The 26,433-nt window shown below is 42.6% G+C and overlaps 1 protein-coding gene and 1 pseudogene across 3 annotated transcripts in view; both read left to right on the top strand.

Moving 5' to 3' along the window:
• Positions 1 to 10,959, top strand: part of apoba (apolipoprotein Ba) — a 34,105-nt gene extending 23,146 nt beyond the window's left edge. For both annotated transcript variants that reach the window (XM_084143600.1, XM_084143599.1), the window contains exons 25-29: positions 904 to 8,505; positions 8,614 to 8,725; positions 8,829 to 8,858; positions 8,994 to 9,180; positions 9,373 to 10,959. In XM_084143600.1, the coding sequence (XP_083999726.1) occupies positions 904 to 8,505; positions 8,614 to 8,725; positions 8,829 to 8,858; positions 8,994 to 9,180; positions 9,373 to 10,464 (9,023 nt within the window). In that variant the 3' untranslated portion in view covers positions 10,465 to 10,959. The remainder of the gene's footprint in view (positions 1 to 903; positions 8,506 to 8,613; positions 8,726 to 8,828; positions 8,859 to 8,993; positions 9,181 to 9,372) is intronic.
• Positions 10,960 to 11,045: 86 nt separating this feature from the next.
• LOC311102652 (lipid droplet-associated hydrolase-like) overlaps positions 11,046 to 26,433 on the top strand; it is a 46,660-nt pseudogene continuing 31,272 nt past the window's right edge. Inside the window, exons 1-2 of the transcript XR_014615782.1 lie at positions 11,046 to 18,739; positions 19,116 to 19,269. The product of XR_014615782.1 is annotated as a lipid droplet-associated hydrolase-like (transcript). The remainder of the gene's footprint in view (positions 18,740 to 19,115; positions 19,270 to 26,433) is intronic.

Here is a 26,433-nt window from a genome sequence, read left to right as displayed (position 1 = left end):
CTTTAGGTGACTTTTGGCAAACTCCAAGCGGGCTGTCATGTGCCTTTACAGAGGAGTGGCTTCTGTCAGGCCACTCTACCATAAAAGCCCGATTGGTGGAGTGCTGCAGAGATGGTTGTCCTTCTGGAAGGTTCTCCGATCTCCACAGAGGAACTCTGGAGCTCTGTCAGAGTGACCATCGGGTTCTTGGTCACCTCCCTGACCAAGGCCCTTCTCCCATGATTGCTCAGTTCTAGGAATAGTCTTTGTGGTTCCAAACTTCTTTCATTTAAGAATGATGGAGGCCACTGTGTTCTTGGGGACCTTCAATGCTGCAGAAATGTTTTGGTACCCTTCCCCAGATCTGTGCCCCGACACAATCCTGTCTCGGTGCTCTATGGACAATTTCTTCGACCTCATAGCTTGGTTTTTGCTCTGACATGCACTGTCAACTGTGGGACCTTATATAGACAGGTGTGTGCCTTTCCAAATCATGTCCAATCAATTGTATTTACCACAGGTTGTAGAAACATCTCAAGGATGATCAATGGAAACAGGATGCACCTGAGCTCAATTTTGAGTCTCATAGCAAAGGGTCTGAATACTTATGTAAATAAGGTATTTATGTTTTTTACTTTTAATAAATTTGCAAACATTTTATAAAAACCAATTTTTTTCTTTGCCATTATGGGGTTTGTGTGTAGATTGATGAGGGGGGGAAATGATTTAATCAATTTCAGAATAAAAATAGTTATTCTATAATAAATAGAAACAAAATGTGGAAAAAGAGAAGGGGTCTGAATACTTTCTGAATGCACTGTATATTTTCCACACATGGTCCTCATAGTTTTAAGAACATAGAAGATCACCATATTTCACTGTTTAGATAATGACAATGGTTTAATCTCCTTTTGTCTTATAAAGGCACAGGCATGATTTCAGGAACAGTGGAAGATAATCTGAAGTACCTCGTCAACGGGTCCCTGAGCCACAGCTTCATTGATGCCAGCTTCAGTGCCTTTGAAACCTTGAGCGTTACAGACAAACTGAATGCTAAGGCCAACTACAAAATTGAAGCCTCAAGTCCTCTGGGCCTGCAGACCTCTCTGTACTACTCTGCAATGTCAGAATCCACTTCTGAAGAGGACACAGGGGATGGTAACTTGGATGGAACCATCAGAGTGGGCTCATGGAAAGCCGACTCCACCTACAGATATAACTATGCCATTCGCCCCCTCGATAGAGAAGGAAGAGGAGAGTCCAACCTGCGGGTGAACTCCCCACTTATCCAGGCTCACAACATGATCAAGGGAGTGTATGCCAATGACGAATTGTCCATTGTGTTCAAAACCAATATGCAGGACGATGCTCTCAAGCATGTGGCAGATCTCAAGTACAAGGATGGCCAACTATCTCTGAAGTGTGATGCTGTTTCCAACTCCCTGGGTAATATACTTAAGAACAAAGTTGAGCTTGGAATATCCAGTGAGGTAATCATTCTGAGAGTTGAGTCCCAGGCTGATGATGCAACAAACCGGGCTTACTCCCTTCTAACAGGTTCCCTGAACACGGATGGTCTTGAAGTCAACTCTGAAGGCTCCCTTACTTTTAAAGGTGGCCGTGGATTGCATAAGGCCACTGTGACAGTGAACAGAAATGGTCTGGTTACCAGTGGCACCAATAGCATGCAGTGCAGTCCCTTGACGTTTGAGAACATCTACAATGGGGGCATAGATAGTCGTGGAGCCTCCCTGACCTCCACGACCAAAGGAATGGCTGAAGACAGCAGAGCTGAGCTAAGCTTGGAGGGCAGAATATCAAGTACTGAGGCTTCTCTAGGCAGTGCCTTCAGAGGCAACGCCTATGATTCAAACGCAAGAAGTACAACAAACCTGGTATTGAACAGGAGGGGTTTGACCTTCTCCAACAACATGAAGGGATCTCTGCAGAACATGAAGACAGAAAACACCCATAGTCTGACTCTCACATTATGGACCCTGGCCTTCCGCTCTAAGACAGACAACTTAATCTGTGAGGATGCCTCTTACAAGCATGATATAAAGGTTGATGTGAAGCCTTTTGTTACCTCCATTGACATGAAAAATGATCTCAAGCTCTTTGACGTCCGTATGAACAATGAAGGCCAGGTGAAGATGGAGCCTACCAAGCTGGACCTGAGTGGAAGTGTAAGAGGAGCCTACGGAGACGAACATGAGCTCAGACACACTTATGAGATAAACTATGCTGACCTAGCTGGCACTCTGAAGTGTAGCACAACAGGGAAGATAATGGATGCACAGATGAGCCACAACTGTGAAATTGAGATTGCAGGACTGACCTCCAAGTCTAACTGTGAGGCAAGGATAAACTCAGAATCATTACGTTTTGTCAGCACTATTCGCACCTTGGCACTGCCATTCAGTGTCAATGTCAATGCCATAATCAACAGCGATGGCGAGGTGGATGTGTTTGGGAAGCACACTGGGCAGCTCTATAGCAAATTGCTTGTGAAAGCAGAGCCTCTTGCACTTGCTTACTCACATGACTGCCGGGCCACAACCACACATATGCTGGAGAGTGGGGAATCTGCTGCTCACCTGGATAACAAGTTTGACGGTCTTCTAACACCCAGTGAACAGTCATTGACCTGGAAAACTAAATCCAAGTTTGACAACCACGCTTATAATCAAGACATCAGCACTTACAACAATGCTCAGAAACTTGGAATTGAGTTTGAGGGACTAATATCCACAAACCTTTTAAACGAGCCTGGAGAGGGTAGAGATAAAAGGTCAGTGAAGGAAAACCAAGAATTCAGTGTCTCTGGTTTCCTGAAGTATGACAAGAACAGTGATTCACATATCATCGAGCTTCCCTTCATTAAAAGCCTTCCTGCTGCTTTTGAGCTTCTCAAGACTGCTGTTGTCAATGCTCTGGAGGCCATGCAACAATATATCATCAGCTTAGACATTAACCAGCTAATTGGTGGGCTAAGAGTCCATTTGGACAATCTGCCGCAGCAAGTCAGTGACTTCATGACAGAGATTGATTTGGAGAACAAAGTGAATGATGTGAAAGAGAAACTGATTATTTTGACACAAGAGTATGCTGTGACACTGGAAGACTTGGAGGCCTCTGTGGAGAATCTTAAGGTGAACGTTGAAAAAACCCTGATTAATATTGCAACCAAAATCAGAGACCTGATTGCTACAGTCAGGGTCAGCATTGAGAGCGGAGACTTGTCAGACGCCATTTCAAATGTCCTCTCACAAATTGGAAATAAGCTGAAGGACTTTGATTACCATTTTAATATCAGAGAGACAATTGTCAGAGCCATTGATGCAATTGAGGATGTCATCAGACAGATTGATCTACAGAAGCTAGGAGACAGCAGTGTTGCCTGGTTGGGGGACATTGATGGTAGATTTAGAATCAAAGAAAAACTTCAAGATAAAATTAGTGAATTGAAACAGGTTATTGAGACCTTTGATGTCACAATGTTTTTCCAGGATCTGAGGGATTACACCCTCTCAATCAACTTTGACTTTGCTAAATATGTGGAGCAGCTAACTGCTCAGATTCCCACTGAGCAGATGGCCAGGGTCCTTGAATCTATAAAGGATGTAATTGTCAACTGGATTGAAGAATATGAAATTGCAGACAAAATCAATGCTGTGTATTCTTATATCAGAGGTCTGCTTCTCATGTATGAGTTTGACAAGAGAATTGAAGTGTTCATGGATCAGACTGTAGTACTCATCAAGGAATTCAGAATCCAAGAAACTGTGCAATCACTGGTTGATGCTTTGAGATCTATAGACTTTGAAGTCATGTATGACAAAGTTATGCAACTACTGGATGGGGCTGTAAATCAATTCAAATCAATTGACTTCAAGCAAAGTATTGATGAGCTAAATGAATACATTTCCTCAGTCATCAAGACCATAAAGGAATTTGATTACAATGTGTTTGTTGCTGATGCTAACCAGAAGATCAGTGAACTAACAAGTTATGTTAATAATCAGATTGAAGCATATGGAATTGCACCAAAAATAGAGGCCTCCAGACAATTTGTTAGAAAGATCCAGGCTTCTATCTTCAAATACTTGAAACAACTCAAAGAGACAAAAATTGCAGAAGTCGTGAAGATGATGAAGGATGTGATTGACACTACAGCCTTCAACGATATAAAGACGATTGTACAGCAAGCCCTTCAAGACATGAGAGATAGAGTCGATGGCATGAACATTAGAGATGAGATACTCATATATCTGCAAAGGGCAAGTGACTCCTACACCAACATGGTCGCCTACATTTCTGTTCAGTTCAACAAACTGATTGAGGAAATCCGCAAGTTGGCTGAGGACCAAGATATATTAAACCAGATCAGTCAGGCTGTGGACGGTGTTCTGGATGCACTGAAGACAGCAGAGGTTGAGATTCCCTCTTTTGTAGTGCCTCTCACTGACCTCGTCATTCCCACCATCCAAATCAACCTGAACAGGCTGCATGACATAAGCATTCCGGCTCAAATCTCAGTCCCTGAGTTCACCATCCTGAGTTCTTACACTGTCCCAGCCATGAACATAGATTTTGAGGAAATCAAAGAAAAGATAATTGCATTTATCGACCAAGTAAGAGAATATGAGGTTGCAATGCCTCCACCCGAGGCCATCTTTGGAGACTTGAGAGCACTTTACTTATCCGACCTCCCAGACTTGACCTTCCCAGAAATAACTATTTTAGAGATTAAGCTTCCAGCCATGAACCTCCCAAAGTTGAATCTGGAGAACTTTAAAATCACAATGCTTCCAATTCCGGAGTTCAAGTTCCCTCAGGTCCCCAGTGAAGTTCAAATTCCTGCTTTTGGCAAGCTCTATGGCGAGTTTAGAGTGAACTCCCCCCATTACACTCTTGTGACAGCAGCCACATTAGAGAACTCAACAACAATTAATTTGAATAGGGAGAAGAGAGATGCGCCAGAGACTTCCAAGTTCACAGCCATGCTTACTTCTCAGGCCAAATCAGCCTTTGAATTCCTTGACTACTCCTTGGATGCCACTGCTCTTCTAGAAGCTTCTCAGATGGAAACATTGGTGTTTACTGAGACTATGAAGGCCAACCACATGGCCTTCTCTGTAGAACACGAGGGATCACTGACTTTCAGCGCACCCTCTGCAGAAGTAACAGCAAAGACCACTGCTAAGGCCACTACTGAGATGTACACAGCTGATCTGGTGAACAACATTGCACTGTCCCTAAAGAGTGGAATTTCTGCATCAATAGACACTACCTACAACCACAACTTGAACATCCCAGCTGTTGAAACTTCAAGCCAAGCCACCATGACCCAGACTGCAGCAGCCAGTCTTGAATCTGGTATTATTTCTGTGACTGTTGGAACTGAAGGAAGTGGAAAGTGGTCCATTCAAGACTACTCAGATGAAGGCACACACAAAAACAATCTAGAGTTCAACATCAATGTTAGCACTGCCAAATTAACCTTTGTTGGAGAAACAGACAGCAAGGTCTTGAAAATGAAACAAACCATGAATGCTGAATCTGTCATTTTCAGCCACTTCACTGTTGATGCCAGGGCTGAAACAGAACTTCCTTTCGTCAAGAGCAGTGTTGTGGTTTTAAATGGAGATGCCCATGTGGGAGACCTGAAGATTGCACTGACAGCCTCCCACAAGGCAGAACTCATGGGAAGAATGAGTGGAACCATATCTAACACTTTGGAATTTTTGGTCCGTCCTTTTGAGATTGTCCTTGATTGCAAAAACGAAGGAAATTCAAAGGTTATCTTCCCATTGAAACTCACAGGAAAGTTTGATCTCCAAAATGAATTTGGTGTGATTCTTAACTCTGAAATGCAGCGCGCCTGCTGGGCTGGCTTAGCTCGATTCAATCAGTACAAGTACTATCATAATTTCACCATGGACAACAATCAGAAAGACATTGGAATCTATGCAGCAATGAACGGTGAAGCCAATGTTGACTTTTTGACCATTCCCCTTACCATCCCAGAGATGACAGTGCCTTATCTTAGAATGAAAACACCTCACATTCAAGAACTTTCTCTTTGGGAGCATGCTGGGCTCAAGGAACTACTGACCACCCCTAGGCAGTCATTTGAAATGAACCTAAAGCTTCAGTATCAGAAGAACACTGACATGCACACCATTGATTACGACCTACAACCCTTCTACAATGCAATTAGTAATTTAGACATTTTTAGGGCTCACTTTGAGTTAGGGAGAAACAAACTAGTAAACCTTCTGACAACCTCTTACAATGAAGCCAAGACACATTTTGACAAATATAAGATTGACACATCCAACCAACCTCCTATGTTCGTCACAGTCCCTGGATACAAAATCCCCATCCTGAATATTGAAGTCTCTAGCTTCAGAGCAGAGTTACCTGCATTTGGCTTTTTCATCCCTAAGGAGGTCAGTACACCAGGTTTTAAAGTTCCAACAATGGGTTTTTCTGTGCCATCTTATACCCTGGTGCTGCCATCTCTGGAGCTGCCAGTCCTACATATTCCTGAGACATTGAGTGAGCTGACCCTTCCCTCTTTCACACTACCTGCCATTCAGAACAACATCATGATCCCTGCCATGGGCAACATGACATACGATTTCTCTTTCAAGTCCACTGTGATTACCCTGACTGCTAATGCAGGCCTCTATAACCAGTCTGACATTGTTGCCCGATTTGGAGCTTCCTCAACTTCTGTGTTTGATATTCTAAAAGGTAAAATTGACGGGACTACCAGCCTGACAAGGTCAAGGGGTTTAAAACTTGCCACTGCTCTGTCCTGGAAGCACCAGAACATAGAAGGCAGTCACGACTGTACTGTTAGTCTCTCTAAAAGGAACATGGAAGCTTTTCTGGCAACTGTTGCAAGAGTCAACCTTCCCTTTGTGAGTATGGAATTGAGTCAGGAACTTCTTGGAAATACCAAGACCAAACCAAATGTAGCCTCCAAGATTAAACTAAAATACATGCTTAATATGCCACTGATTGAGGCTGTAGGCAAGGGGAACATTGATCATAACTTGGTGTTGGAGGGACTTACATCTTATGTCTCACTGGAGATCTCTAACAAAGGAAAAACTGACATAACAGTAAGAAGGATCGTTTATGATGGAGCTATAGACAACGAGGCTAACATTTACCTAAACGCAAATGGCTTGCGATCCACAGTGAAGACTGACCTAGGCTCCAACCTGGTTTACAATAAGGTTACCATCTTGAATCTGAACATCAATGACAACCTAGACCTTGAGGCATCTCTGAGGCGTGTGTATGCAACTTTGAATTACACCTGCAACAATATGGTTAACATTGTATGGGCAGGGTTTGATACAAATGGGAAGCACTCTGTTAAAGCAAATTTAGACTTTGTTCCTCTAACAACGCTGACAGCTAAGGTAGACATTGAGGCATCACAGCCATTCAATTACATGGATCTTCCCGGTGAAGCAGGAGTGGATCAGAAATTCGATCTTTCCATCACTGCAGATAAGCAGATATTCAGCTGGAGTGGCAGAGAGAAACTTGCCTCTGTTATACATTCCTGTGACTTACTTCTGTCAAATGATGAGGCTGAAGTGAAGATAGATATTGCTGAATCTGTGGAAGGATCTCTTGCTTTCCTGAAGTCTGTCAGGCTTCCTATCTACCAGAAGACTATTTGGGATGTGCTTAAGTTAGATCAGGTCTCCAGAATGGATGAAATGCAATTCCTCAATGTGTCTACTACTGTAGTTTACACAAAGAACAAAGAAGGACTAGTTTTCACTTTACCATCTAAATTATTTGAGAATAGGGTCACCTTCAATATACCAGAATTGACACTAGCAGTGCCTAGCTGGGTGAAAGAGATCCCAAAGGCTGTAAGGACGATTGACATGCGATTCCAAAATATTGATCTCCCAGATCAGGTCTCAGTGCCACCTGTCATCGATGTTCCAGCGTTCGATGTACCATTCACCACTCTACATGTGCCAGGCTTCTCAATTGATTTGAAGAATTTGGAGATCCCTACGATGATAAGCACCACTGGCTTTGACATCATGCTGCCTGGTCTGCCAAAGGTGGAAATTCCCAGTTTTGATATTGACACAGAGTATCTACAGAACAGAATGTCCTTCCTGTCAGTGAAACTGCAACAGTATGAAATCACCATCTCATCATTCACCCTCCCCAATGTCACCATTACCATTGGTGAGCACACCATTAATTTGGATGATATTGCAAGTCAGATTTCCAACTTTGAAATGCCAACCATTACCATCCCAGAACAGAAGATTGAAATCCCTGAAATCTCCCTAATCTTGCCTGCAAGTGTGTTTATCCCAGCCTTCGGTGCCATCTCCACCACTGTGAAGGTGTTATCCCCAATTTACAATGTGACATCAACTGCAAACCTGGAAAACAAGGAGTCCAACATTGTCACTTCACTGAAGTCCATCTGCACCTCCACTATGATCTTCCTGGAGTATGACCTCGATGGTAAGATTTGAACATTTTCTTTATTACAATTTTCTGTCCAATTGATTTGGATTACTTTCTCCAAGTACTTTTAGGTTGACATTTATTTTTGTATATTTGTCCCTGCAGCCACCGCCACTCTTCATTTTGAGAATGGAGCAGTCCGCATGAATGGGAAATGCAACTTGGTTCACAGTGACGTAAATGTCGACTGGCAGCATGTCTTCTCACAAAATCTGAGGTAAAATATTGTTATGACAGTAAGACTGATGATTTTGAAAATACAACTTCTACGAAATAATAAGATAACATATTTCTGATTTAAATTTGATCTATTTTCTTAGGATGAAACGGCAAGCCTCTCCTGATGCTATGTAAGTACCACAAGATAATTAGATCCAGACATCCTGTACATTTCTACCTTTCAGCCCAGGCTTTCAGCCCAGATTTTCCCCAACATACAAGTCATAATTGCATAAAAATCGAACCAAGTGTCCTTTATCTTTCAGTGTATCTCGTCATACTTTGAATGTGGATATCACCAGCCCAACCTTTGTTGATGTGAGCTTCCGCTATGCTTCCCGCAAGGATGGCATCACCACTTCCATGGCTTCCCCATCGGTTGGTTTCCTCGGATTCCTTCTTACGTGGAGGTCACCTTCACAGGTGTACGGAAAAGTGTTCAGCCGCTACCTGGTAAGACACACCTGAATTACTGGCACTTTTATATACATACTACACACCTCAACCTATACATGTTCATACTGAAAGCTTAGAGTTTTCAAGATGTTATTTTTTATGAACACAATACATTGCAATTTCTTTTTGCCTTAATTAGCATTTATACTGAAAGAATAATCCCCTCTTACTTGTTCCTTATCCATCCAGTCTACCCCTGATAAGGATACGGACATTGTGAGTGTCAAAGCTACTCTGAAGAACTCTGAGAAGTTGAGTTTCCAGGTTGCCTGGAACATGGATACCATGCATTACACCATCAAAGGGCTCAAAGAGCGGATGCCTGCCATCACAGATGCGCTGCTCAAGTTCATAAACAAGTATCACACAGCTCACTTTGGCTTCAGTGTAAACCGTGCCTCCATTAAGCTGAAGAACTCTGTCTCCAACATCATTGAGAGAGCCTATCATGAGGTCCCATTGGGTCTCGATACACTACAGAATTCTATGAGAGAGATGTTTAGGAATGCAGCTGACAGCATACCGTCTATCGACATCACTGAACTGAGCAACAGTGTTCTTACGTTCTTGCGTGAGACTAATTTCGCTCTGCCCGGATTAGAGGAGAGACTTTCTGGACAGGAGCTCTACGAGAAGGCCAGTAGCTCTGTGTCTGTGACCATTGACCGGGCTGCCCAAAGGTTCTCAAATCTCATGGAGACCATAACTGACATAATTGAAAGTTTAATTAAAGGTGTTCAGTTCACAATCCCTGGTAGAAATGTAGTCGTCAATGGAAACGAGTTTGTTGCCAACCTGAGGTCTGCCATGAGTGCCATCCAGGATGAGATGACCAAGGTAGCGAGACACTTGGAGGATGTGAATCTGGAGGAGCTGATCCAGGGAGTTCATGACCTCCTGGAGCTATGTTTCCAGAGGGCAGGAGAGTTCCTTGCCTCTCTGAAGACACAAGACCTGAAGGAAATCTTGCGTTCTCTTGAGCGTGACATGCACGTGGCAAGATCTGAAGCTGGTGAGTACAAAGATACTGCCAAAATAAAGATCCAGGAAATCTATAACGAGGTGACAGTGGAGCGTGTGAACAATGACCTCAAGAAGCTTGTCGATTTTTTCCAGTCTCACTTTTATGGGGGACTCAATGAATTTATCGACCTAATGGAGCAGGCATCGCAAAGCACGGCTCCATACATAAGAGTAACATCGAAAAAGATGGACGTTGATGTTCCGCTTCCCTTCTTCTGGAAGTCTTTCAGTGAGTGGCCAACACAAATCAAGCAGTGAGTGAGCGAGCAATGCTTATTACCACCACTTGAATAAGAACAGCTAATTTAATTGACTTTTCTATATGAAAAGAAAACACTATACTAAGCACAGGAGGTTGGTGGCACCTTTATTGGGGAGAACGGGCTCGTGGTAATGTCTGGAGCAGAATCAGTGGAATGGTATCAAATACATCAAACACATGGTTTCTGTATTTGATGCCATTCCATATGCTCCATTCCGACCATTATTATGAGCCGTTCTCCCATTCAGCAGCCTCCTGTGATACTAACATATACTTTATGTTTGAGCTGTGACTTTGCTATATGGAAAACCAACAAATATTATACTAATACATATATTATATTTGAGCTGTTATTATATATCACTGTGTTTAATTTTTTTAAAGAGCTAGTTTGGTTTTTAATGCCTGAACAATTAACAATTAATGTAGCATGTGGCTTCTTTTTGATGACCATGTTAATTGAGACAATAAAGGGCATTTTTACAGCACAACCCAAGGTATGGTCAACAATGCATTTAAATGGAGTTATTTCAAGTCTAAGAAATCTACACGTGCCGCTGGTGTAGTGGTATCATGCAATATTCCCATTCTTGCGACCTGTGTTCGATTCCCCGGGTTATGTATTTTGGGCTCCCGAGTGGCGCAGCGTTCTAAGGCACTGCATCTCAGTGCTAGAGGCGTCACTACAGCTTCGTCCAGGTTTGGCCGGGGTAGGCTGTCATTGTAAATAAGAATTTGTTCTTAACTGACTTGCCTAGTTAAATAAGGGTTAAATAAAAAAATACAATAAGTGAGACATCCCAACAAATTAAGGAAGATGGTTCACACACATAAAGTACAGACTCCAAGACTCTTCTTTTGTTGAAACTCAAGTTGAAATGGTGTGGCCTTTAGATGGCAGGGTAGTCCAACTCATTGGAATGCTTCTGGTTTTAGAATTCCAGCTGTCTACAACATAGGAAGCTAAAAACCTTTGTTTGCTACAGATGTAAGATCTTAATTTGATCACTCTTTTGTTGCTGAAAAACTTCATGCACCGCAGGAAATGCAGATGAGCTTTGTGATTTACATAAATTCACTGAAAACCCGCACTAACACACGGCTATATTAACATTATTGCACTTTTCATGTAGTCTAATTTTGGCCAGCTAATAGCCTAACCACGGATCAAGCAACATTAGTCCCCTGTAGCTCAGTTGGTAGAGCATGGCGCATGCAACGCCAGGGTTGTGGGTTCGTTTCCCACGGGGGGCCAGTATGAGAATGTATGCACTCACTAACTGTAAGTTGCTCTGGATAAGAGCGTCTGCTAAATGACTAAAATGTAAATGTAAACATTCAAATCCTGTTGCTGCAGGATTATTTCACTGAGACAATACAGGTCAAATTAAGATCCTACATCTGTAGGTCCAATTTTTCACCCTGCCTCTTCTCACCCTCTTGCCCTCCCTTCTTTCTCACTCCCAATATCCTGTACAGCCTTTTGCTCTCTTTCATAATGTGTGCCACATTCCCCCTGCTTATTTCCCCTGGTTACCTGGTTGGACACTTACTGCCCCCACTGCTATTTCATATACTCTATCAAAGAGGGGACCATAACAAATGTTGCTAACCATGGTGGCTGTCATCTGTTTGGAATTCAGGGCTGTGATGGTCGCAAGAGCAAGCTGCTTTTCCCACAGTAGTCTATCAAAAAGTGTTGTGTTTGAGCTTTGCTCAAACATCAAATTATATGAACATCAAAAATATATAAAATATCAAAATGTAGAAATGTATTCTATCACTAAATAACTAACATTAGAATGAAAAAATATTAAAGATCATTGCTGGAACGTGGAAAGGATGTTGGCTTCATGTATTACTTCATTATGAGTAATCCCCTTCAGATTCAAGTGACTAAGTCACATGTCCATGTATGAGTTTCATGTTAATTTCAGAAAATGTAAAAAATAAAAAGTTCAGTTTGGCTTTATTTTTAGGCGAAAACATACGTCATATTTCTTAAAATATTCATAGCAGTCAACAAATGAGGGTGTGTTTTGGTGTTGGACGGTAGCAAATTAGTTTTTTTGTCATTTATTTCTATGAAGACATAGAAGTTATACAGTTGTAGACACAACTGCTCTCTCCACCTGACCCCAAAAATGAAAGACAAAAACAGAACACCCCCATCCTTACCATCCAATACCCCATTTCTTATTACATTGTCGTACCAACACATGATTACTTCTCTATCAGACATCGTGGAAGTGAATCATACTGTATGTCTGGAGGTGACCTGGGCATCTACTGGCCTGCCAAGAGGGTGCCACTATAGGCTGCAAGTAGCCAGACTTAACTGACAAGGTGGTATCTATAACACAAGCCATTGCCCAGATGTTAAAGTGACTTCAGTTCATTAATAAGATTTCCTATTTTTGAATACCCCTGAATTGGATTACTGCCAGCCATGAGTAATCTAATTTCTGTGAAGGAGTAACAAGGCTGTGAAAGAAAACAAAATGTCTGTGATTTACGAGGTGCGTATAAGGCAATAAAACATCCACTGTGACACCCCCACCCCTTTCCCATAATATTCCTCCTGCACATTGCCAGCTGTGTGTTGAAATGGACAGTGATAAAACTCATATGACTTATTGTAAATTCTTGCAATGTTTCATCTCTGACCTTCAAGATCAGATGCAGCCTTGCTCCTGAGAGACCTTGGCATTTGGGTGTCATCAGCACCTTGCATCGGGATCGTATTAGTCAAAAGGTCAGTTTCCTTTCCTTTAGGGCCTTGATGAAGACACACTGGCTACTTTAAAAAAAAACACCAAAGCCAGCCAGTAGCTTTCCTCTCGCACCTGCTGACACCCTTCGCTCCTTGAAATTAAGGCAAATAAACACAATATTCTGTCACTCTGAAATATTATGTCACGATACTCATGATAATTGTGTGCAAGCTTTTTAAATTCCATTATTGTTTGTATCATTACTGTAAACTAAAGTACCGCCTACCTAACTAAGAAGGATGCCCCCAAGAAACAGCCCAAGAACAAATCTGCAAATGGAAGAGAGGCCCCACTGGGCACACCACGTAGTTTCAGCGTGGACATTTGGGTAATATTTGGTTGAGATGTTGATCAATGACATTTCAACCTTTATTCACTCACTCAAAAAGACAGCCAGAAGTTTGTTAAATTCCCAATGTGTTACTACTATTCTTTCAATCATCTAACAGCACTTTCAAATTCCAATAAAAAAAGATTTCTGATTTTTGGTTTAGTTGTCATCAACATGTGTTATCACTGCGTTTTCAACCATTTAAAAGCACAACAAAGCCCTGAATCAGATCAAGTGTTAACAAGCAATAGCTGACACCCACATAGCTGGTGGCGGTGTCGGAGGTAGAGCTGTCAAATCAAAGTGGTTGCGCGTGTGATCATAGTCACGAAGCCACACCCGTCCCACTCATGTTAGAAGTTCAGAATGAGAAAGTGTAGGCTATATAGAAACAAGAACACTCAAATTTCAAATCATTAAACAAAATAATTAGGATTTCTATCAGCCTAATTGAGGTGTAGATTACATCTCACATTCCAGTGTTCCAACTTGTAAGCAAGGCTGATTTCTCTTAATGTGACTCCGTGCAGCCAATTGCAATGTCTGCTTTACGTATAATGCCGGGAGCCGCTTGTGGATTTGACAGCTCTAACGCAGGTCCATCTCAGACACCGCCAAAACAACCACTATGCGGGTGTCGGCTAGCGCGGATCTGATACAATCTAGCCCAAGGTTCAAATGGGAATACAATGTCAGATATTTTGTATTTATACAACAATTTAATGTCACTGTACTTTGTCTAATAGGACAACCTAAATGGCCTGAAATTACATTAAAAGTTCATAGTGCAAGTGATCAATGAATTTCGAGATTCTGCTCATATTATTATAGCAGTTGTGAAGATCTCCACAGACCTGTGACCTTTGCATGCTATCTTGAACATGCACACTTTCTATTATTACATAAGAAGACATTTATAGTTACAGTAACCTCAAAATGAGGCCATGGATGTGTTACTAATTTTAAGGTTGAATAAATGAAGAGTTAAAATTTTTTATTTTATCATTTAGCAGACACTCTTATCCAGAGCGACTTACAGGAGCAATTAGGGTTAAGTGCCTTGCTCAAGGGCACATCGACAGATATTTCACCTAGTCGGCTCGGGGATTAGAACCAGCGACCTGCCGCTATACATCCATTTTCTGAAATGTTGGTAAATTAGCTTTTATTGTTTAAAGAAATGATGAAAGAAATTGGTGTGTTTTATCACTATCTAATCATGGCATTTCAATGACAGACATATTTGTTTCAAATCTATCACTTGATTGTTTCATTTCATAGAGACAAATAATCATGTTTTTTTTGCAAAATGCTATAGATCCGCCTAGATAGGCCTAGTATCATTGATTGAAAGTATGGTTACATTTCATTTGCTCCGTTAAACCTACCCTTTAAATGACTTCAATAGCAACAGTGAATCTACTTAGTTATTAAGAAATCTCTCAATAATCCTTTTTATTTTTATTTTTTATTTTTTATCATTCTCACGATAGCACATTACTTTTGGCAAATCCAATGTATTTTTCACATAGATTCTACGTCACAATACTTTGACAAATTACATTGAAACAATGTTGATTCAACCAGTTTGTGCCCAGTGGGCCACCTCTGACAGCAGGAGAGGGACATCCCACAACCTGGGAGGAGGAGTGATTTTATTGCTACACACAAGGTGCTGATGTCCTCTCTCCTTCAGTCCTGGAGATTTAACAGCTCCCAGCTTGAGGCTCCTAAATAAGAAGGAGGTCAGGTCTGAGAACTTTTCAGCCACCCCATCACATCACAACACACCACATCATACCACATAACATCACACCACATTACACCACATCGCACCACACCACATCACATCACACCACATCACACCACATCACATCACATTCCACTGGAAACAGCAGCAGCAACATCACCACCCCTTTTGCCTCCCACAGGCTGCATGTAGCCCCACACTCCTCCTCCTCACCCCCTGCACCCTCCCATCCTGCTCTCCCTCCCTGCAGGTTTGGGAGCACATCCAATTCTATTACGCACAGGGCCAAGCCTAGCTCCTCTCTGAGTGAACTCTTCACAGCTGGACCCAAATGACTTGCAGGTGTCTCTGTAGGCTGCATATCACTGGCTCTCTACTCACGGCCAACGGGGGGCATCACCTTTGCTACATTAGGGATCACAGCTGGTGCAGCGTAACACTCGGCAGAAAATGTCTGACAGCAGCCCGCCAGCGTGAATCTGGGAAGTACCCATAGAGAGAGAGGAGAGAGAGAGAGGAGAGAGAGAGTGCAATAGAGAGAGCGCAAGGGCGGGAAGTGGGGGGATTGGTGTTGCGTGAATGCGAAGGCCAAACAGGAAATGTTGACCAACTTTTGAATGTGTTGCTGCCCCATCTGACAAGGCGCAGGTGCAACAGCGAGTAACACACTGTGATAGTGAGCAATTTTGCTGGACTATGGATGTGATGCACAGTAGTTGTAAGCGTGCTACGGTTCTTATATGTTTCTCAATCATTGCCCAGCTGCTGTTTTATGGACCTGGTCAGGCATATATCAGCCCCTACATAGTTAAAGCTCTGAAATGTGCCTAAGTGATTTAGGTGTAGCGTGTAGGCCAGACCCAACGGGTTGAGGAGAGTTTTATATCCTCTCCCCAGAGAGAGGCTCTCTCAGTCCTGCGTGTTAACGTGTTTCCTGAAATCAAAGCACACACAGGAGCACACACACACACACACAGAAGGCATGATAATCAACCAGCATAAAATATGCTAGAAGTATGTTTGTTTATACTCCAACTCAGAAGGTGGCGGTAATGCACCTAAACATTGTTTTGCACACTTGCATTAAACCTCAATGAGAAAGAAGAAGACAAAGAACGAGGCTGTGTTCCAGACCGCCTACATTGCAGTCGTGTTGCTCAGATGAGCAAAATGCTAAGCCATACGGATGGGATTCCTGCCATATTAAACACTTCTTACATGTTTACAGAGATCTAAAACAGATGTAAATGGTCTTAGATCCATACACATGCGGAAGTAGTGTTTTAATGATCTGATTATTATGGGCGCCAGGTAGCCTAGCGGGTAAAGCTTTGGGCCAGTAACAGAAAAGGTTGCTAGTTCGAATCGCTGAGCTGACAAGGTGAGAAATCAGTCAATATGCCCTTGAGCAAGGCACGTAATCCTAATTGCTCCAGGGGCCCTGGACAATAGAGCTCGCCAGCTTGTAGGCTAGTCCTAAAAAACAGAAATGGTTTGTTGGCCATTCCTATGGGGGAAATTAATAGGGAAAAAAGGGGGTTTGGGGATAAACGCTGGAAATAAGGTCTTATGTTAGCACAGGCTAAGGAGATCTTATGCATTTTGTTCAATGAGATAATATCAGTCAGTTAACATGAATTATGAAGCCTTTATGTGCTTGTTTTGATTAAATAAATACTTCAAAATTCACAAAAAGTGACGTTATCTGATTAACATTACCTCATAGAACAAAACATAATGTATAAGCTCTGTGTTTACCACAGACCTTATTTTCTGAGTTTATCCAAAAACCCTACAAAGAAAACATTAATTTCCCAAATGTTTCCCGAGGGTCAGTGTCTCAGGGGGTTGTGATATGCAAAAAACATATTTTCAATTGGACAAATGTAAGCACTCACCCAAATTATTATTATTATCTGCGCACCACTATGAAAATGTAAGCGGCCAGGAACGCCACCAAGACTATCAGACTGGACAAGCTGGAAGCCGGGTGAGTGGCAAAAGCCCTCGCGGGAGGAGGTCGACCGGAAGTTGGCGGAAGCAGAAGTGTCATTTGAAGTTGAAAGCACGTCGAGTACAGTTAGCGAGAAAGACGAGTGGACAACAATGAAGTCCAAGAATGGAACAAAAAGGGCTAAAATTATTGCGGAAAATGAGTCTGATGAATCGTTGCTTGTTGGAGTACGTTTTTTGGATAAGGATGTTTATTTGGGAAACCCTTTTAAAGTCACGAGGATGGTGAAGAAGGCTTTGGGAAAGGTGGATGCAGTCAAAGTAACCAGGTGTGGTATGGTGTTGATATCGTGTGTATCTAAAGGGCAAAAGGAGCGTGCATTGTGGCTCGCGGAATGCAACGCATGAAGTGAACAGCTTTGATTTTCGGAGCAGGGCACCGGTAAAAGGTGTTATCTATGGCGTCCCGTTGGACATTGATAATCAATATCTTAGGCAAAAAATTCCAGGAGTCGTTAATGGACGTCGCTTGACCATGGAGAATGGGGAAAAGGAGCAAAGTTTATTTTTATTATTGATGTTTGGTGAGTATTTACCACCCTATGTAAAGTTGGGATATATAAGATCGTTTGTGCAAAACCCGATGCAATGCAAGAAGTGTAAAAGGTTTGGCCATGTTTCAAGTGTTTGCAGATGGAAGGAATATGTTATTGAAGAGTCTGTGAATGTGAAATGTTGCAACTGTGGTGGGGATCATATTTCCGAATTCCCAGAGTGCCCTGTTAGGGTGAAAGTGGTTGAGGTGTCAAGGATCAGGGCTGTACAGCAAATCTCCTATGTGGAGGCGGTGAAGAGCGTTGAAGGGGCAAGAGGCCACAGTTTTGAATAAGATATGGCGGTTCATGCACCACAACCAGTTGCCAATGTTATACGTCAATCAAGTGATCTGGTGGATTTTGTAGCATTTATAGCCACGGTTATTAATTGTACTGCACAAGTGTCCAAGAATTCCAAGAAGCTGGACATCATTATATCTGCAGCCGATACGTTTTTGGGCCTCCAAGACTTAACGGCAGAAGCACTGCAAGGACTACTGTCGCCAGGAAATGTCCCGGCATAACAGGATCCTTCTGAGCCTGTGTAGGGACCTTATTAAAACAGAAAAGCATGCTGATTTAGTTTAATTAACATTTCGTTACTGATAGTTTGTATGGAATTGAACGTATTTATTTTTTACCCCGCATTTTTTCCTTTTTGGGTCCTTATTATCCACCTGTACAGTAGGTAGCGGAATGCACATATAATTGTTGCGAACGCCATTATACCAAAGACGAAGTAGAAGGAGCCGAAGCCGGAGCCGGAGCCGAAGCCGGAGCCGGAGCCAGAGCCAGAGCCGGAGCCGGAGCCGGAGCCAGAGCCGGAGCCGGAGCCGGAGCCAGAGCCGGAGCCGAAGCCAGAGCCGGGTGAGCACAAACCACTCGTGCCCCATCAGTGTCCATTGGCACTAGGGCAGCAGCATCATCAGCGTAGCAAAACATTTGGGTACAGTAGGCAAAATTTCGAGAAAGCATTTGGTAGGTAACGTCGCAGTGAAAATCTTAGGAGTAATAGCTAGCTAATTAGGTAGCTAGCTGGCTATGCTATTGCCAACAACATTAGCAACATAATTAGCTAAGCAGCTCACAGTCAGAATGTTCTATGCAATGAGATAGCTAGCAAGCTGCGACTTCAAACGTACATGTTGTCATGTCAACCAACCTAGAAACGATTCCCTAATCCCTGTAAATTTTATCCAAATTAATGAAATAACAAACATTTCATGCCTCTCTCTTTTGCTAGCCTTTGACATGGGAACCTCGGCAATGGAGGATAGAGATGAGGTCTTCACAGAGCACCTATACTGCTGTGGCGTTGTCACAGAGGTCCTCAAATCTGTCACCCCGTAACCTACACTCTGGCAATCCCCCTAAAGTGCTTTTTCTCATCATTCCAGGTGTCTCTTTAAAGCATTTTCTTAATTCATGGAAAATGCATTATGTTATTCCTGGTTAGATTATTGTGAGATGCCAAAAACTACTGGTAAATCGACTACAGCCAAGGTATGTGTATTTTGAGTGGGCTACCCTTTAGAGTAGAGTAGAGTCTCTATTATCCCCAGGGGCCATTTCATTTTGCAGCACGTAGTAAAAGCACATGACAATAAATATACGCCAAAACAATATATACAGCAATATGTACACAAGTTCACAACTATCAGTACTACTACAGCTTATTGAGAAAGCTGATAGCAGCTGGCATGAAGGAGAGTTTAGACCTATTCGTTTTTCACTTGGGGAGCCTGTATCTGCGTGGTGAGGGAAGCATCATAAATTCATCAAACAAACTCCTCCACCACTGAGCCACAGGGCTCACCTCAACATCCTGTCAAAGACTCACAATAACCGAGTCGTCTGCAAACTTAATGACATGTCTAGTCGTGATTACTCTGACAATCATTAGTGTACAGTATAAACAACAGAGGGGAAAGGACGCACCCTTGTGGTGAACCAGTGGAGGAGGATATTGTGTGGTATAGGGAACAATTGAATCTCACCATTTGAGTTATTTTGGTTAAAAAGTTAATCAACCAGCTGACTGTTAAAATGAAGATCAAAATTGGACAAAAGCCTCTCTGCTAAGATGTGGTTGTATACAATTAAAAGCGGAAGAGAAGTCAACAAATAGTAGTCTGGCATGGGTCTTACCGTACTTCCCTCAAGATGTTTAAGGACATAGTTAAGAAGAACGACAGTTGCATCCTCCATCCCTCTCCCAATCCTATAAGCAAACTGCAATGGGTCTAATCGATCCTGAACCTTGGCCATAATCTCACCCTTAACAATATGTTCAAAGGCTTTTTAAACTCCCATTTTTAAAAGTAGTATCGTTAATGCAACACATTTCATCGTATTCCTGACAAAGCAGTTTGCTGTAATTGACCCTTAGTGTCTCGTCATGTGATGTTGATATTAAACGTGTTAAGCCTTATTCACTATAGTCTCCTGTAGCTCAGTTGGTAGAGCATGGCGCTTGCAACGCCAGGGTTGTGGGTTTGTTTCCCACGGGGGGCCAGTATGAAAATGTATGCACTCACTAACTGTAAGTCGCTCTGGATAAGAGCGTCTGCTAAATGACTAAAATGTAAAATATCCTGTGACTGTGTTCTCACCACGTCCGGACCAAATAGTACACAAACATAATTTGGGTCTCGTGTGCCTCGATAATACTCTGCCTATGTCACCCCACTTCTTTGTGTTTAAATATGGAAACTTTGAGAAAGATGAGCCATAGAGTCAGGGGGAGAATCTCAGTCATGCCAGTGACCTTTGAAAGGTCGCAGTGACTGGAGCTCGTTCATTGCCCTCTGAATATCACTGAGCATGCGGCTCAATGGACCCATTATGGCTGACAGAGACACCACGAAGGCCCAGTTATTCTAGACCAGCTGCCCTTTTCTCCGTGATCAGAGCAATGATCTTTGTGTCCAACCTTATGTACAACCGGTTTCATACTCTAAAGCACTCACAGGTGCATCTGTATTCTCTGTAGGTGTGTGTTTTGATTGACGAATGGAAACCATGACGACTTGAATAGAGGTTGACCTCCTCCAATTAAACATGTTTTTTTGACTGTTTTGATAGAGCACAGGTGCCACAGCCAATCATTCTAAAATCTCAAAGTGTGTAGCCTACTACAATCATAGACATTCAGTATTCCTTGGTGGAAAAATGGGTTAGTGAAAAGTTTGTGTGTGTGTGATGGTGTTGTGTGTGTGTGTGTGATGGTGTTGTGTGTGTGTGATGGTGTTGTGTGTGTGTGTGATGGTGTTGTGTGTTCTGTGTGATGGTGTTGTATGTGTGTGTGATGGTGGTGTGTGTGTGATGGTGTTGTGTGTATATGTGTGTGTGATAGTGTTGTGTGTGATGTGTTCTGTGTTCTGTGTGATGGTGGTGTTGTGTGTGCTGGTGTGTGTGTGTGTGTGTGATGGTGTGTGTGTGATGGTGTTGTGTGTGGTTGATGGTGTTGTGCGTGATGTGTTCTGTGTGATGGTGGTGTGTGTGTGATGGTGTTGTGTGTGTGATGGTGTTGTGTGTGTGATGGTGTTGTGCAAGATGTGTTCTGTGTGATGGTGATGTGTGTGTGATAGTGTTGTGTGTGTGTGATGGTGTTGTGTGTGCGCCTGTGACATCTTAATTTCCTCCTGAGGATCAGTAAAGTTCAATTCAACAGATGAAAAAGTAACCAGGAGCAACTCGCTTTAGCCTCAAGGGTAAATGGATAGGATAGTCTACTTGATACATAGGCCACTCTCTATCGATACATCCCTCCACCCTCCCTCCAGGCCACCCTCTATCGATACATCCCTCCACCCTCCCTCCAGGCCACCCGCTATCGATACATCCCTCCACCCTCCCTCCAGGCCACCCTCTATCGATACATCCCTCCACCCTCCCTCCAGGCCACCCTCTATCGATACATCCCTCCACCCTCCCTCCAGGCCACCCGCTATCGATACATCCCTCCACCCTCCCTCCATGCCACCCTCTATCGATACATCCCTCCACCCTCCCTCCAGGCCACCCTCTATCGATACATCCCTCCACCCTCCCTCCAGGCCACCCTCTATCGATATATCCCTCCATCCTCCCTCCAGGCCACCCACTATCGATACATCCCTCCACCCTCCCTCCATGCCACCCTCTATCGATACATCCCTCCACCCTCCCTCCAGGCCACCCTCTATCGATACATCTCTCCACCCTCCCTCCAGGCCACCCTCTATCGATACATCCCTCCACCCTCCCTCCAGGCCACCCTCTATCGATACATCCCTCCACCCTCCCTCCAGGCCACCCTCAATCGATACATCCCTCCACCCTCCCACCAGGCCACCCTCTATCGATACATCCCTCCACCCTCCCACCAGGCCACCCTTTATCGATACATCCCTCCACCCTCCCTCCAGGCCACACTCTATTCTCAACAGATGGAGGAGAGGTAAAAAGGTCAGGAAGACCAAGGGAAGGAATAGCAATAAAATGTTACCTCCAGGTTACATTCCAAAATCATTCCACCAAATATTTCAGCAATGCATGAAAAAAGCAAAACCAATAACTTGGGCTGACATTCCAGTCTTAGCCCTCAATCCACCTGCTGCAATGCTATTAGCAGTACCAGGCATGTCACCATTAGATACATGTCAGAATTGAGCCCCAATAATACCTCTGTGATTAAAGTGAGTTAAAATACATATTTTAAGGTGTGGTGACTGCAGTGCGTAAAATGTACCACTGCTCATTGATAATTTCAACCACTTGATTTTCGCAGAATAGGCCTAAAAGGCAAATGTGTTTTGGGAAGTCTAACTCAATCTTTGGAAGTGCAGTGGAAGCTCTAAGTGGGCTGCAGGTGCGGGACTACGTCAGTGCTGCGGTACTTCAGGCACCCAGCTGAGAGGTCAAAGATGCTAGGGAGGGAGGTCTCCACAGTGTTCAGCTCAGCAGACCCACATTTATAGACACTAGATAAGCACCCTTTCTAGTGGAGGAAAACAGGGAGGGTTGTTTGACTTTCTTGAATGAATCAAGTCTGGAGGGATTCAGGAGTTGTCCTCTTCCAAAAATGAGACATTTGGTCACGAGACATCTGTATTTAAATAATTAACAGATATCCAATGTGCTGTTGTGCTTCTTTTAGCTAAGAAATGAGTCAGTCTCTCATTAAGGCACTTATGTCACTACATTAATAGTGCATCATCATCATGTGTCACTCTCTTATTGCCAGTGTCTGCTCTGTGCCTCCAGAAGCACTTTTTGTTAACTGCTGTTGCCAATACTAAGGTGATTTATTTTATTTATTTAACCTTTATTTAAACAGGGAGTCACATTGAGATAAAATATCTATTTTACAAGAGAGCCCTGTATACATTACAATAAAAACAGAATAATAAAACAACATACACATATATATGTATAAAACAATATAATTCAGCATACAATAAACCAAAATAAACATATTTAATAAATCACATTCAACTACGTAGAGCTCCTCAATCAATAATTTTAACTGCCTGAGTGGCACCAGCACATCTAACTGCAGTGAACTCTGCAGATTGTTCCACAAATTAGGGGCAAAAAAACTAAACGCAGATTTTCCCAAATGTGTGGAGACTGAAGGGATCTCGAGTGTTATCCATTCCTGAGAATGGTTTTGGTAACTTATGATTCTTAACTTAATTAATGAAGTTACATATGGAGGGAGTTTCTGTAAGATTGTTTTGTAAATAAATAAAAGAGAATGCAGCTCTCTTCTTACAGAGAGCTGTAATAAAATTATTGCGTAGTGGTAGACTGCGTCCAAGGGTTTCAGAGGTTGCCGCATGCATGTAAAAAATATCACCAAAATCCAATACAGAGAGAAGCGTTGTTTGGACAATCTTTCTCCTATTTTCAATACTGAGGCATGATTTATTTCGATATAAAAAAAGCATCTTATCTTCTTAGTCAGATTTTCTATATGCGTTACGAAAGACAACTTCTCATCAATCCAGACACCCAGGTACTAATATTGAGAAACAAGCTCAATTTGGGCTCCATTTGTAGCGCAAATATGCAGGTCCTCAGGGTCAACATTTCTTGACCTAGAGAACAGCATGAGCTTGGTTTTACTTGTATTTAACACTAATTTAAGATCTGTAAGTGATTTCTGAATTGAATCAAAGTCATGCTAAAGTTTTGACTCCACACCCACCCTGCCCGGTCATCTAGATGTGTGAAGGTTAGTGTATTTTCTGTAGGGAAGCTAATGATCCATCATTTATGACATTCCTGGGAGTGTGCAAACTTTAAATGGTGTATTACTATAGCATTTTTGTATGTTCTCTATAGTTACAGTGAGGGAAAAAAGTATTTGATCCCCTGCTGATGTTGTACGTTTTCCCACTGACAAAGACATGATCAGTCTATAATTTTAATGGTAGGTTTATTTGAACAGTGAGAGACAGAATAACAACAAAAAAATCCAGAAAAACACATGTCAAAAATGTTATAAATTGATTTGCATTTTAATGAGGGAAATAAGTATTTGACCCCTCTGCAAAACATGACTTAGTACTTGGTGGCAAAACCCTTGTTGGCAATCACAGAGGTCAGACGTTTCTTGTAGTTGGCCACCAGGTTTGCACACATCTCAGGAGGGATTTTGTCCCACTCCTCTTTGCAGATCTTCTCCAAGTCATTAAGGTTTCGAGGCTAACGTTTGGCAACTCGAACCTTCAGCTCCCTCCACAGATTTTCTATGGGATTAAGGTCTGGAGACTGGCTAGGCCACTCCAGGACCTTAATGTGCTTCTTCTTGAGCCACTCCTTTGTTGCCTTGGCCGTGTGTTTTGGGTCATTGTCATGCTGGAATACCCATCCACGACCCAATTTCAATGCCCTGGCTGAGGGAAGGAGGTTCTCACCCAAGTTTTGACGGTACATGGCCCCGTCCATCGTCCCTTTGATGCTGTGAAGTTGTCCTGTCCCCTTAGCAGAAAAACACCCCCAAAGCATAATGTTTCCACCTCCATGTTTGACGGTGGGGATGGTGTTCTTGGGGTCATAGGCAGCATTCCTCCTCCTCCAAACATGGCGAGTTGAGTTGATGCCAAAGAGCTCGATTTTGGTCTCATCTGACCACAACACTTTCACCCAGTTCTCCTCTGAATCATTCAGATGTTCATTTGCAAACTTCAGATGGCCCTGTATATGTGCTTTCTTGAGCAGGGGGACCTTGCGGGCGCTGCAGGTTTTCAGTCCTTCACGGCGTAGTGTGTTACCAATTGTTTTCTTGGTGACTATGGTCCCAGCTGCCTTGAGATCATTGACAAGATCCTCCCGTGTAGTTCTCGGCTGATTCCTCATCGTTCTCATGATCATTGCAACTCCACGAGGTGAGATCTTGCATGGAGCCCCAGGCCTAGTGAGATTGACAGTTATTTTGTTTCTTCCATTTGTGAATAATCGCACCAATTGTTGTCACCTTCTCACCAAGCTGCTTGGCGATGGTCTTGTAGCCCATTCCAGCCTTGTGTAGGTCTACAATCTTGTCCCTGACATCCTTGGAGAGCTCTTTGGTCTTGGCCATGGTGGAGAGTTTGGAATCTGATTGATTGATTGCTTCTGTGGACAGGTGTCTTTTATACAGGTAACAAACTGAGATTAGGTGCACTCCCTTTAAGAGTGTGCTTCTAATCTCAGCTCGTTACTGGTATAAAAGACACCTGGGAGCCAGAAATCTCTCTGATTGAGCGGGGGTCAAATACTTATTTCCCTCATTAAAATGTATATCAATTTATAACATTTTTGACATTTTTTGTTTTGTTATTCTGTCTCTCACTGTTCAAATAAACCTACCATTAAAATTATAGACTGATAATTTTTTTGTCAGTGGGCAAACGTACAAAATCAGCAGGGGATCAAATACTTTTTTCCCTCACTGTATGTACTTGAAAACCAATTCGGCACATTTGGGAAAACTCATGGCAGACTTGATACAAAATATTGTGTAGTGATGTAATTCTTCACTGGATCAGTCTGAAACTTTGCAAACACACTGGCTCCATCTAGTGGACAAAATCTAAATTACATACATAATCCTACATCACTGTCTGGCCTTTCTCTTGCATTTCAAAGATGATGCAACAAAAAAACATAGAAAACGCATGTTTTTTTGTTTGTATTATCTTTTACCAGATCTAATGTGTTATATTCTCCTACATTAATTTCACATTTCCACAAACTCCTAAGTGTTTCCTTTCAAATGATATCAAGAATATGTATATCCTTGCTTCAGGTCCTGAGCTACAGGCAGTTAGATTTGGGTATGTCATTTTAGGCGAAAATTGAAAAAAAAGGGTCCGATCCTTAAGAGGTTAACCTGTCTCCTCCCCTTCATCTACACTGATTGAAGTGGATTTAACAAGTGACATCAATAAGGGATCGTGGCTTTCACTTGGATTCATCTGGTCAGTCAATGTCATGGAAAGAGCAGGTGTTCTTAATGTTTTATATACTCAGTGTATAATGAATATCTTCTCATTGATGTCTTACTAACTTTAATCTCTTACAAACATATT

Source organism: Coregonus lavaretus (assembly GCF_964263955.1).
Source record: "Coregonus lavaretus genome assembly, chromosome: 27".
Lineage (NCBI taxonomy): Eukaryota > Metazoa > Chordata > Actinopteri > Salmoniformes > Salmonidae > Coregonus > Coregonus lavaretus.
The sequence above is the reverse complement of the archived record's forward strand: the minus strand, read 5'-3'. Positions and strand labels throughout refer to the sequence as shown.